At 44.7% G+C, this 12,680-nt stretch overlaps 1 protein-coding gene across 4 annotated transcripts in view; it reads right to left on the reverse strand.

Moving 5' to 3' along the window:
• Nucleotides 1-6,374, reverse strand: part of BUB1B (BUB1 mitotic checkpoint serine/threonine kinase B) — a 47,122-nt gene extending 40,748 nt beyond the window's left edge. For 3 of the 4 annotated variants that reach the window (XM_078853337.1, XM_073348802.1, XM_078853338.1), the window contains exons 1-6: nucleotides 6,246-6,373; nucleotides 4,882-5,032; nucleotides 3,729-3,788; nucleotides 3,314-3,458; nucleotides 811-1,007; nucleotides 528-706 (exon numbers count right to left, since the gene is read on the reverse strand). In XM_078853337.1, the coding sequence (XP_078709463.1) occupies nucleotides 528-706; nucleotides 811-1,007; nucleotides 3,314-3,458; nucleotides 3,729-3,788; nucleotides 4,882-5,021 (721 nt within the window). In that variant the 5' untranslated portion in view covers nucleotides 5,022-5,032; nucleotides 6,246-6,373. Of the gene's footprint in view, nucleotides 1-527; nucleotides 707-810; nucleotides 1,008-3,313; nucleotides 3,459-3,728; nucleotides 3,789-4,881; nucleotides 5,033-6,245 lie in introns of all 4 variants that reach the window. The other variant, XM_078853336.1, reaches the window with a different exon arrangement.
• Nucleotides 6,375-12,680: the final 6,306 nt, after the last annotated feature.

Below are 12,680 nucleotides of genomic sequence, written 5' to 3' on the forward strand. Positions count from 1 at the left end.
GCAATTCCCATAGACTGGCATAGGAAGAAATTCCTATAAAAATGGACTCTAGAAAGTGACAACTTTGGGGTGTGATTCTGCAAACCAACTTCCAGGAGCATCAGATGAGCATCTGACAAGGCCCTGCTCAACTCTAAGGCTGGTAACTATGATAACAACCTTGCAGAACGTGTGTGTGTGTGTGTGTGTGTGTGTGTGTGTGTGTGTGTGTGTGTGTGTGTGTGTGTGTGTGTGTGTGTGTGTGTGTGTGTGTGTGTGTGTGTGTGTGTGTGTGTGTGTGTGTGATGAAATTGAATGGAATGTTATAGCTATAACAAACTGCTTTCTAGGATTCTTTCTGTATTCACAATAAATATGGCATTTTGCCTTTTCCCCTTTAATAAGATCCTGCTGGTTTTTATTTTATTGGTATAACAGGAACACTTAACTACCAGTGTCAGCTATTTGCATACTATACTCAAGTGTATTTTTGACATCACAAGATTACTGTTTTTCAATAAACATAAGGATTGACCAGCCGAACTTACCTTTAAGAGCATCTCCTACTCGACTGATTGGGGCTCTCACATTTTTCTTCCCCTTGCCTTTCAGTTCTGCCAGTGAGCTCCTTTGGGTTTCAGTGATAGCAGGAAGATCCAACTCCTCCTCCTCCTCATCTTGCTCAAGTCCCAGCAGGGTCTGTCGAGAGACCCGGGCCTGAAACTGCCTGAAGAAATGCAAAAAAGTCAGTGTGAATTTCACTATGCAGGTTGCCTATCCAGAGCCATACAAAACAAATCCATTTCTCTTCATTCCAGGGGCAAGTTTTACCTGTGATGGGACTGTAGTTTGTCTTGAGGCTCAGCCCTGCGCTGAAGCCCTTCCTGGAATATTAAATCTGCTTTCTTATAACTACCTCTCGCCTCAAGCGCCTCTGCCCATGTGATGTAGAATAACGCCAGCGATGTGCCAATTTCCTGGCTGTGTAGATAACTGTAGAGGTCCAATGGCTCACTACAGTAGTTTCCCTGCAATAGCCCAGAAGTTTCAGTGATTTACTGCACCAAGTTAAAAAATAAAATAAAAAATAAAGACTCTGGGTCAATTGCTGCCCTTTGATGCACCTGCAAGGCTTCCATTGTTTTCAATTCAAATTCCACAGGAGCAGACCCAAGGTTAGACATAACTCTTCACATTTAAGAGAAATATCAAAGTTCACAAGATGAGGAAAGCAATTGCTAGAAGATTCAGATATAGTGCTACAAAGCATGACTCCTTACCTATGACTCCATACATATACTTCATGGGTGATAGTACTGTTCAATTAATTCCAGCCCATAAACTTACATATGGGCATTTTTTCTCTTTAATTTTTCTTTATAATAGCATTTAAGAATGGTGGTCGGTGCCAGACTAATGGCCCTGGAGGAAAAAGTCCTGTTAATCCTCAGAACAGGAGCACACTACCCTGTCAACAGCCTGACATTTGGGGAATGGGAAGAGAAGCAAGAATAAGGACTAACTAGCATCCAGAAGGGAATTTAGGGTTTAGGGAATTCAGTTGGTACCAAACTCAATTTGGTACCAACTAAGATGCAAATTAGTGGTAGTTTTGATGTGTAATTGAATGGACATCCTATAGCATTAACTTTAAAATCACTCCTGCACCAGGCTAGATTCAGATTGGTGACCTACAAGCCATCATTACTAACTTCAAGCTGTCCAGATGCAGTCACTGCAACAAATGCACCTTGTAAAACCAGCAGAGCAGTGCTAATCAACATTTATTTTGTTAAATTATTTCAGGTCTCATATTTTGTAACTTGGGTTAGAGAAGTTACACTAAAATTAGAGCCCTTCCTTCTGCCTCAGAAGCAAGCAAAGCTTTTTACTGGTCTGATCTTCACTGGAAGGAAAGCAGAGTTGTTAGTATTACTGTAATACCTAGGAGACCTAACTATGGACCAAGCCCCCACTGTTTTAGGCACTGTAGTTACAGAACAACCAAAAAAGAAAAAAGAAAAAGAAATAGTCCCTGCCATAAAGATCTGACATTAGTTTTGGAATTAGCTACTTTTCATTGTAACGCAGGTGAATGGCAGCCAATGACAATGCAGGATTCTCACTTCATCTTAACTATAGATGTTGGACAGTCCAGGATCACTCATTTTCCTACTTGAAGGGACATTGAAATCATCACTCTGAGGGACAAGGAACAGAATATGAACTTTATGAAGTGTCCATGTGTGGTAGGAGCTAGAGGACATTGTGTGTCTTCCAGGAGTAAGGATCTTGCGTAACAGAAGACTTAGTCTCCCCCTACTGGGGTGATACAGGAGAGAGGATACTACGCAGAAGGAACCTGGTTCTGGGAAGCAGCAAGCAGTTCAAAGTACACCAGACCCTCGCTAGAACGCGCATCTATATAGTGTGAATTCGCATAATGCGGTTGCGGCCATGGATCCCAAATGTAATTACTTTAATTGGACTTCATTTTAACTCGGTCCCGCGTTAATGCGGTACCGCGCATGGATCCCAAATCCCGTGTTCTAGCAAGAGTCCGGTGTATGTGCTGCCTCTTGGCAACACACAGGGCATATGCAGCGGAAAAATGAGCCATCTAGAGAAGCACATGGACTGCTGTTGCATACAGTGCACTTGTGCCTTTAAAAAAAAAACAAAATATTTTTGAAATGTTTTTGCCTGCTATTGTTTTAAGTGACATTTAAGAGGACTAGAAAAAGATTACAGGAGAAAATTTTCTTCTTTCCATTTATTCTGTGTATTCAGTTTCACCGTCAGTTTCCTCTGTGTGTGCCTTCCATGCAGCAACAGAGGAGAGAAGAAAAACATCAAAGGTTTGATGAGTCATTCTGAGGCTTAGGGGCAGATATAGTAGCTGACACTTCATTTACCCCTCACCTTTTTTTTTTTTTTAATTGACTAGATTTCAAGTCAGCTGCAATCCTTGAAGCTTCTTCTGCTCTGTTTAACTGATCAGAAAATCAAGCTGCATCAGTCTAAAGAAATATGTAGTTTTTCAAATGAATACTTCTGAAGAAAGTAAGGTACAATTTCTGTCCAGGCTGAATGACACCAGAAAACTCCTGAAGATTCCATCGGAAGAGCAGTCTTTGAATGATAGATTAGTATATGAATCCTACATTGTGAACAGCTGTCATGTGCCTGACAGAAGTGTGAAGAGCTAATCCTAAATTTGCACTGGTAGCAGAGTCACAGAATGCACTGTACAAAGAAAAGCAGTTCAGGGACATCCAAAAGCTTCAGAAAATGCTTAAGAAAGTACCTAAGAGAACATCAAAGAGATACTTACAAATTTGAGCCAGAGACTGAGATAGCGAGGGTCTTTGTAGTATCTCTGCTGCTCATTCAGTGCTTTTACAGCTCTCTCCAGCACTGCTGAGAGGTTGCTTTCTTTTCCACCTTGAGGGAATGTTTGCTCTGTCCATTTGATGTACCTGGAGGTGGCATAAAAAGAGAGGCATCTTAATTTCTGTATAGTATGAGGAGAAAAGAAAAGTTAAGTTTATAATACTGAGAAAAGACAGACCATAGATTATTACAACAAAAAACATCTCTTTGTACACCTTACCCCCTCATCAATGGGTTTTCTGTTAACAAAATGAAAGCACTTTTTTCACTTCTTGTGACATTCCTACGTGAAACTCTACAATTTCCAACTATTAGAGATTTTACTGCCCCATTCTAGCAAAATAAAGATAGCCTACCTGTCCCAGACATCCAGTGGATCATCTCCAGAGTAAAAGCGGATTTCAGATTCAAATTCCCTAGAAAAGATATAACATGATACGTAAACAGTAGCTCAGTAACTATAAAGATATTGTTAACTTGGTAGAAAACAAGATCTTCACTCCTATTCAGATCACTATGAATATTTCTTCAGAGACAAACTTGTTTATTTCTCCTGCAGCAGGACCCAATCCTGCTCCCACTGGTGTCAAAGGAACCAAATTAGGATCTTAAACCACCCTTGCACACAAAAAGATTGAGTACTCTGACATTTAACAACAAGGAGGCATTGGAACAGCCTTTCAGTGTGCATTTCCAAAAGTTACTATCCTGAGAGTCATATGGTCCCATCAAAGAGAATTCTTGTACCCTGTTATAGGAAGTTACTAGGGAGGGAAAGATAATGAACTGATAGGTAGCCCATTTTGATGGATTATTATAGTGACAGGTATTTTTCCCTGACAAGTAGCTTTCCCCACTAGATTATGGTAGGAGTTGCACCTTCCCTGTTCAGTACTTTCATTTGGAAGATTAGTATAAAGCAGAGGGGGGGTGGGGAGGGGAAGGAAGGACATCCTCCTGTAATTTTTGTATATTCCTCTTTAGAAGAATATTCAGACACAAGAGATTCTCCTTAGTGCAGTGTTCTCAAACCTTTTTTACTGGTGACCCCTTTCACACAGCAAGCCTCTGAGTGTGACCCCCCCCATATAAATTTTAAAAATCTTGTGTATATATTTAACACCATTATAAATGTTGGAAGCAAAGCACTATTATAAATGCTGGGGTGGAGACTGACAGCTCGCAACCCCCATGTAATAACCTCACGACCCCCTGAGGGGTCCTGACCCCCAGAGTTTTAAACTGCAAGCACTAAGACAGGGGTTCTCCATGTTCTACTATTGAACCCTGAAACGAATTCCCTCTGGCACCAGCCCTTCATCTATACATTGCATAAAAGGCAAATTGCCTTTGACAGCTTTAGTGTGATACAACCATACATGGCAGCATTAGTAAAGATTCGGATTGTACTTCTGCTCCCTACGCTCTTCTTATAGCCAGGAGACTAATAGTGGAAACCCAACAGAAGGTACAGAAACACTGATGAAAATAGGTCAACATTTTACTCACTGTTTTTGCTGCTGAATAGCTGTGTGGCTGGAAGTCTCCTGCTGAGCCAAGACTTCCTGCAGGGTAGACATGATTCGCCCCTGCCTCAGGGGCTGCACATTCTCTTTACTCAGTTCCCACTCATTCCATTCCTGCGACATGGTGACCTCTCCTGAAACACAGCACAAGAGAGTAAACAATAGAGAAAGGATGGTCCAGGGCTTCGGGTGCTAGCCTGGGACTTACTTTACACACCTAATTCTCAACTCTGCCACAGACTTCCCACAACCTCAGGCAAGTCACTTACTTCTCTCTGTGCCTCAGTTTCCCAGGTGTAAAACGGGGATAACAGCACTTTCCTGCATTGCAGAGGCGTCATGAGGATAACTGCATTAAAGATTGTGAGGCACTTAGATGCTACAGTAAAAGGGGGTGGGCCAGACAGATAGAATACCATGGACTCCTGTTATTTTAAAGCTGCAACTTGAGAAAAGTGATTATGAGATAGAGGATCTTGATGGGGTATTAACTAAATGAATCACCAATCTTAAGTGTTGGCTGCAACAGCACAGCCACTGTGGCTCTTTCATAGACTTGGCAGAATCCCATGTTTTATCATTTTGATGGATAATATAGATGCTTATTTTAAGCATTTTTCCTATTTAAATGTTCACAGTAGCATTAAATTATGCGTTTTAAGCATTTTGATTTTTATCAATTTACATTTTCACAGTTGCAGGAAATGATGGGGGGGGAGTGACAGTCAGGACAATAAGTACTGAGTGACTGCAGAGATGGAGGTTTAAAAAGGTAAAGCTTTATAACCGTTAAAACACAATCTCTCAACATCAGAGGACAAAACTATACAAACTAAACATCCTTGCATCAGAAGCTCTCGGGTTGTGTTTTTCTTCCTTTGCCTATCCCGTTCGGGGCAGGAATGATCGAGAGAAAGAGGTTTCTGTGGGTTGGCCGGTGTAGGGTGAAATCCAGGCGAGTTGATATTTACCCATAACAACCTAATCCTGCCAGGCCAAAAAAAGGGGGCCGGGAGGGAGGCTCAGCAGCCGCCCCCATTGCGCGGGGCGGGCGGGGCCGTGTCTGCGCTGGTGCATCTGCCACAAGGTGGTTTGTAGCCCCCGCAGGGAGGAGGGAGACCGAGGCGCTGAGATCCCTGTGGCACGTCCGAAGGCCCAGCCCTTCCTGACGGCCCCGGGACACCCCGCTGACCCAGCAATGGCGGAGCCGCCCCGGAGCCGTTCTGCCTTCAGCGCTCCCAGGAACAGCGCTCCCCGGGCCGCCCAGACCCTCCTCCCCTAGGCTGCCGCCGCCCCGCCGAGCCCAGCCCAGCCAGGACATCCTCCGCTCCAGCCGCGCTCACCCACCCAGTGCGGCAACCGCAGGCCCGCGCAGGCCACGGCCACCGGCTCCGCTCCTCCGTATCTAAGTCCCAACAGCCGCCAGCTCGCCCGCTCCGTTCGAGAGTTTAAACTTCAACCGCCACCAGCCTCGGCCCCATTGGCCGGTCCCTAGTACCACGGCCGCGTGTGATTGGTCCCGCGGCCCGCCGGAAGCTGCGTGGGTAAAAGCGTAGTTTCCGCTGGGCCTGTTTCCTAGGGCTGGGCTCCAGCTCCCGGAGTCCGAGTCGGGGTGATGTATGGCTGCTGCTGGCCCAGCGTCACGGCGCTCAGGCTGACCTCGGCCCGTAACTTAGCCCACAAAATCGCTGGTCACGCTCTGGCCCTCAACCAGCAGGGACAGCATTAGGGTTGGCAACCATCTAATCGCACAGACACCCTTACCCTGCCCCTTCTCCAAGGCCCTCGCCCTCTCCATTTCCCTACTGTCCCTGCCTTGCTTCCCTCCACCGTCATGCACTTTCACCGGGCTGGGGCAGGCGGGTGGGGTGCAGGAGGGGGTGAGGGCTCTGTGAGAGAGTTTGGGTGCGGGCTCTGTGAGGGAGTTTGGGTGCGGGTGGGAGCTCAAGGCTGGGGCAGGGGGTTCGGATGGAGGAGGGGGTGAGGCATCTGGACTCCTACCTGGCGGTGGTTACCTTGGCTGGCTACCAGAAGTGAAAATGGGAGAGACTCCAGAGGACTGGAAAAGGGTAAATATAGTGCCCATCTGTAAAATGGGAAGTAAGGACAACCCAGGGAATTACAGACCAGTCATCTTAACTTCAGTACTCAGAAAGATAACGGAGCAAATAATTAAGCAACCAATTACAAGGGACACCAAAGAATCCACAAGCACAGGAACATTTATCCAGCCTTCAACACAAAAACAATATTTGGACATTCAGAAAAGCTTGGTTAAGGTTACCCACCCAAAGAATGTCTCAAGGTGAACCTACATCCTCCAACCATACTTTTACTCTTCTTCCCTGCAGTGGCAAACCTTGAGGGGAAAGAGGAAGGAGTAGGTCTAGGGAACAACCATACACCTAGTGTTTGGTTGATTCTCAGAGTCTGACTGAGTAACCAGTTCCCTTCGTTCATGCTCGAAATTAACTTCTGAGAGTTGCGTTCAAATCCCTCCCACCATGACAGAACCATTACGCTCTCCTTATACAAAAGTGCCACGCTATTTCTCCAACAGTGCTGCATTGTGCAACAGTGCTACTACAGCGTGTAGGGTAACTACTCAGTAGAATACTGTCAGGTTTTTTTTAAGTGAGGGCAAAAGGGAAATTTAGAGAGAGGGGGATCTTATGTGGTTGATGTTAAGATATAGATATTCAGGCCTGTCTGTAAAGGCCTATACTCTAAGAATTTAGGTGTATTCTTATCACTTGGCTAGTTAGAGGTATAAAAGAAAGAATCAAAATCACTGTCTGCCAGTGTAAGGTCCTTCTCTTACTGTGACAGTCTGAGGCCCTGTTCTTAGGCTATGATCTTTGGCTAAGCAACAGTGGCAGCCGTAAGCTGGGAAGCAACAGGTCACATCCTCACATTCCAAACTAGTCACATTGAAAGAAAGTGCTATTGGGCTGTTAGGAATACACTCCTATCCGGATAATGCCTATCACCTCCAGAGAAAGGGAAGTGCCTACAAAATGTAAAAGGAAACTTAGTTGGATAGCATCCTGTCTGGTAAGAACTCACTTATCAATAGCTGGGATGTGGAATCCTCATTTCTTTGTTCTATCACTGTAGTCCCCATTTCCCTATTTTTTGTCTGTATAATCTCTGTCTGGTTCTGTGATTGTTTCTGTCTGCTTCAAAAAAATTAATTTTGCTGGGTGTAAACTAATTAAGGTGGTGGAATATAATTGGTTACATAATCATGTTACAATATGTTAGGATTGGTTAGTTAAATTTCAGGAAAATGATTGGTTAAGGTATAGCTAAGCAGAACTCAAGTTTTACCATATAGTCTGCAGTCAATCAGGAAGTGGGGGTGGGGAAATTGGAATCATGTTTTGCTAAAGGGGGAATTGGGAACAGGGAATGGGGGTGGGGAAATTGGAATCATGTTTGGCTAAGGGCAGGAATGGGAACAGGGACGCAGGTGTAAGGCTCTGTGGTGTCAGAGCTGGGAAGGGGGACACTAAGGAAGGAAACTGGAATCATGCTTGCTGGAAGTTCACCCCAATAAACATTGAATTGTTTGCACCTTTGGACTTTGGGTATTGTTGCTCTCTGTGCATGCGAGAAGGATCAGGGAAGTAAGTGAGTGAAGGAATAAGCCCCCTAACAGTTGAGGTTTTCACGTTACTACACTGAGACTTTTATATTAAAAAGTATCAGATCAAAAAAAGCCACCCGGGGTGCTGCTGCATCAGAGCCGGCCAGTCATCCCCAGCTGATGAGTACTGATTGGACTGCAGGAGAAACAAACTGCTTGGCTAAGCCCAAGAGAACTGGGTCCCTCAGCTGGGGAGTGAGACATCTCTTCCTGCCACAACCCCAGAGCTGGGAGAGAGGTGTCTGTCCCCACCACAGCCCTGGGCTGATGGGAGTCCTCTCCCCCCGCTGCAACCCAAGCTGGGGGAGAGCCCTCTCTCCCTGCTGCAGCCCCGAGGCTGCGGGAGTGATGACTCTCCCCACTTCAGTCCCAGAGCTGGGGAAGAGGAGTCTCTCGCAACCACAGCTTTGCATGCCCCAAGCTTCCCCATCACTGTCCCCCCACCTCACCCCACTGATCTACCTACCTACATATTCTCCAGGCCCATCTGTGGCTACAACCCTATGTGCACGCCTGTACTAATCAGCTGCACAGCCCCTGATGACCTCTTGTGTGGCCGCACAGGAACACAGTTTAGAGGGAACACAGGTTGTAAGTGCTTTGGAGGATAGGATCAAAATTCAAAATGACCTGGACAAACTGGAGAAATGGCCTGAAGTAAATAGGATGAAATTCAACAAGGGCAAATGCAAAGTACTCCACTTAGGAAGGAATAATCAGTTGCATACATACAAAATGGGAAATGACTGTCTAGGAAGGAGTACTGCAGAATGGGATCTGTGGGTCATAGTGAATCACAAGCTAAATATGATTCAACAGTGTAACACTATTGCAAAAAACTTCGTTCTGGGATGTATTAGAAATGTTGTAAGCAAGACACAAGAAGTAATTCTTCCACTCTACTCTGTGCTGATTAGGCCTCAACTGGAGTATTGTGTCCAGTTCTGGGTGCCACATTTCAGGAAAGATGTGGACAAATTGGAGAAAGTCCAGAGGTGAGCAACAAAAATGATTAAAGGTGTAGATGACATGACCTATGAGGGAAGATTGAAAGAATTGGTTTTGTTTAGTCTGGAGAAGAGAAGACTGAGAGGGGACAGGTATAATAGTTTTCAAGCTGTTGCAAGGAGGAGGCAGAAAATTTGTTCTCGTTAACCTCTGAGGATAGGACAAAAGCAATGGGCTTAACTTTAACAAGGACAGTTTAGGTTGGACATTAGGAAAAACTTCCTAACTGTCAAGGAGGTGGTTAAGCACTGGAATAAATTGCCTAGGGAGGTTGTGGAATATCCATCATTGGAGGTTTTTAGGAGCTAGTTAGACAAACATCTGTCAGGGATGGTCTAGACAATACTTAGTCCTGCCATGAGTGCAGGGCACTGGACTAGAGGACCTCTCAAGGCCCCTTGCAGTCCTATGCTTCTAACATTCAAAACAGACAGCTTCATCCTTCTCCCCCATACTGCCTGTGTGCCAGCAGGAGGAGCACTGAGCACCGGAGAGCGAGTCACCCTGCTCTTAGTTCCAGTCCACAGCAGCTGGGAGGAACAAAAGGAAAGTTCTGATCAGCACCTGCAGCCTTGTGGAGTATGCTCAGTCACACTGTGGGGAGGCAGCCGCATGCATAGGCTGATCAGCACGGAGCACTATAAGGGAATGGAGCACTCTCAGTGCAGATGGAATCTGTGGAGAATGTAGCTGCCAAACTCTAAGAAGTCTCTACTTCATACATGCAAATTGAGGGATTTTTTTTTTTTTTTGAGGCTTATGACTTGGCCAAACATAGGTGAAATTTCACTGGGGCAGCAAAAGGCACATACCTGACATCAACTGCCCTGCCAAATTTCAAGACCCTGATCCAAATCCTGGAGTCACTAAAGCTTCTCACCAAAGCAGTAGTAAGAATATTTTAACATGGGCAAATACTGTATTTTTCTCCAACCTCATTCTTGGCAATGGCTGTATCATTTGTAGCTGAAACTTTCCAAAAAAAATTCAGGCTTTGGCAGACACTTGGCATGTAGAATGTCAGCCCAAACATTTTAAGTTCGGCAAAGTTGTAAGCAGCTGAAAGCAAGTTCTTATCATGGAAAGTGTTCAGGAATCTAAACTAGAGGTGTCGCTACCTGCTCTGCCTATAAAAATAAGTGGTCAGATTAAATCAGATAAAGTTGGGAATTGAGAGAAGCACACAGAAGAGCTTGCAATTATGGTCCTGATTCATCACTGTGTTAATCCATTTTTGCACTGGTGTAGCCCAACATAAAACTGGAGTAATATAGTGGAGAGTCAGGCCCTCTATCAGCACCTTTTGTGCTGGGAATGTGACTTCCATTTGGATCATTAATTTGACCTTTGGATGCCTTATTAGATATTGGGTTCTTCTGGGTTTCTAACTAGCAATTGGTGCCAAGGGCCCTTTGCTCCGGCTGGCATAAAGAGTGCAGCTTTTCTTGACAGAGGTGGAACCTTGCTACAATTATCGAGACCTTTGTCACCTTGAATTTAATTTATTTTAATGCACTCTACATGGGGCTAGTGTATAGTGGGGCTGCCTGCTAATTAAGCATTATGCACACAGAGAGTGCTTCACACTGGTGCTTTCAATGGAGGTACATGTGTTTCTACCAGCTAGGAATCAGTCCCAGTTTCTCCTGCTTTTGCATTCACATAGCCCAGTATCTCAACTTTTCATTATTTCCCAAATTTTACTGCCATTTTACTGATTTGCCCATAAGACCCAGCAAAGCACACTTGGCTATCATTCTATCTAACCTCCTGTCCCCACCATCCATACTGTCCATCATGGGGAGCAATTAAAAATATGTACATTGGGCTTCCTTATGTTATCCTGAACTAGGTGTCTCCACTGCCATTCCTCTGTACAGTAACTGTGTGGGGAAAATGAAAATCAAAGTCTCATGTTCCCTTTATATTCATGAGACAAAGGAGCAATGGCAAGACAGTTTGCCTGTGATGTGAATTCACTAGGATTATTAGGAAGGCCATTCAGTTTAATTTTGGAGAAGATTACAACACAGAGATGGTTCCCTGGATTTGGTTTGCTGACCTTAGTCTCTATTCTTAGCATAACAGGTAGCTCAGACTACCACAGTGATCCCCAACCTTCTCTGATTGGCTCCTCCCCTTTGTGACAGGTTGCCACCCAAGCCCAGCCAGATCTACCCATATCCCACCAATCCCACATGCTCTGCTTTGATGAAGTTGTTGTATCTCATTTACTTTTTCCTGCATTTCCTCTTGACTTTTTCTGTATATTCTCCTTTTACTTCCTGCCCCATGTTTCTTTTCTGCTTAAAATTTGACTGTACTTTCTTCTACCAGTCTGGCTGTGCTCAGGGCCAGCCCTAGTCCAAATGGCGTCCCCAACCCCATTTGTTAAAACTTTTGAATACTTTATTTTTTATTGCATTTGTAGCCCATTTCACGACTTGGATGCATGATTTGCATGCATGATTTATCTCTATCATATAAGACAATAAATTTGCATGCTAGGATTTGTAAATCTGTATTTATTCATGCCATATATAAGCAAATACAGAATGCCTGAACCATGTTACTTCAAATATTCTATTTTCCCTTTTGTCGCTAACAACATAAACAGCACCCCAAGCCCAGCGCTCCCCAAGCCTGGCACCCCAGGTGGTTGTCTAGGTCACCTGCCCCTCAATCTAGCCCTGGCTGTGCTAATCCACCAAGAAGTAGACTGCAAGGTCACATAATACTGTATGCCAGACCCAAACATTCGGCCCTATTCTGCAAATGCTTACTTGTGAGTAGTATTATTAGCCCAGATCAGGGGTAGGCAACCTATGGCATGCGTGCCAAAGGCAGCACGCTAGCTGATTTTCAGCGGCGCTCACACTGCCCGGGTCCTGGCCACTGGTCCAGGGGGCTCTGCATTTTAATTTAATTTTAAATGAACCTTCTTAAACATTTTAAAAACCTTATTTACTTTACATGCAACAATAGTTTAGTTAGATATGATAGACTTGTGGAAAGAGACCTTCTAGAAATGTTAAAATGTATTACTCTGGCACGCGAAACCTTAAATTAGAGTGAATAAATGAAGACTCAGCACACCACTTCCGAAAGGTTGCCGACCCCTGGCC

The sequence above is a fragment of the Lepidochelys kempii genome, chromosome 6, assembly GCF_965140285.1.
Source record: "Lepidochelys kempii isolate rLepKem1 chromosome 6, rLepKem1.hap1, whole genome shotgun sequence".
NCBI classification, from domain to species: Eukaryota; Metazoa; Chordata; order Testudines; family Cheloniidae; genus Lepidochelys; species Lepidochelys kempii.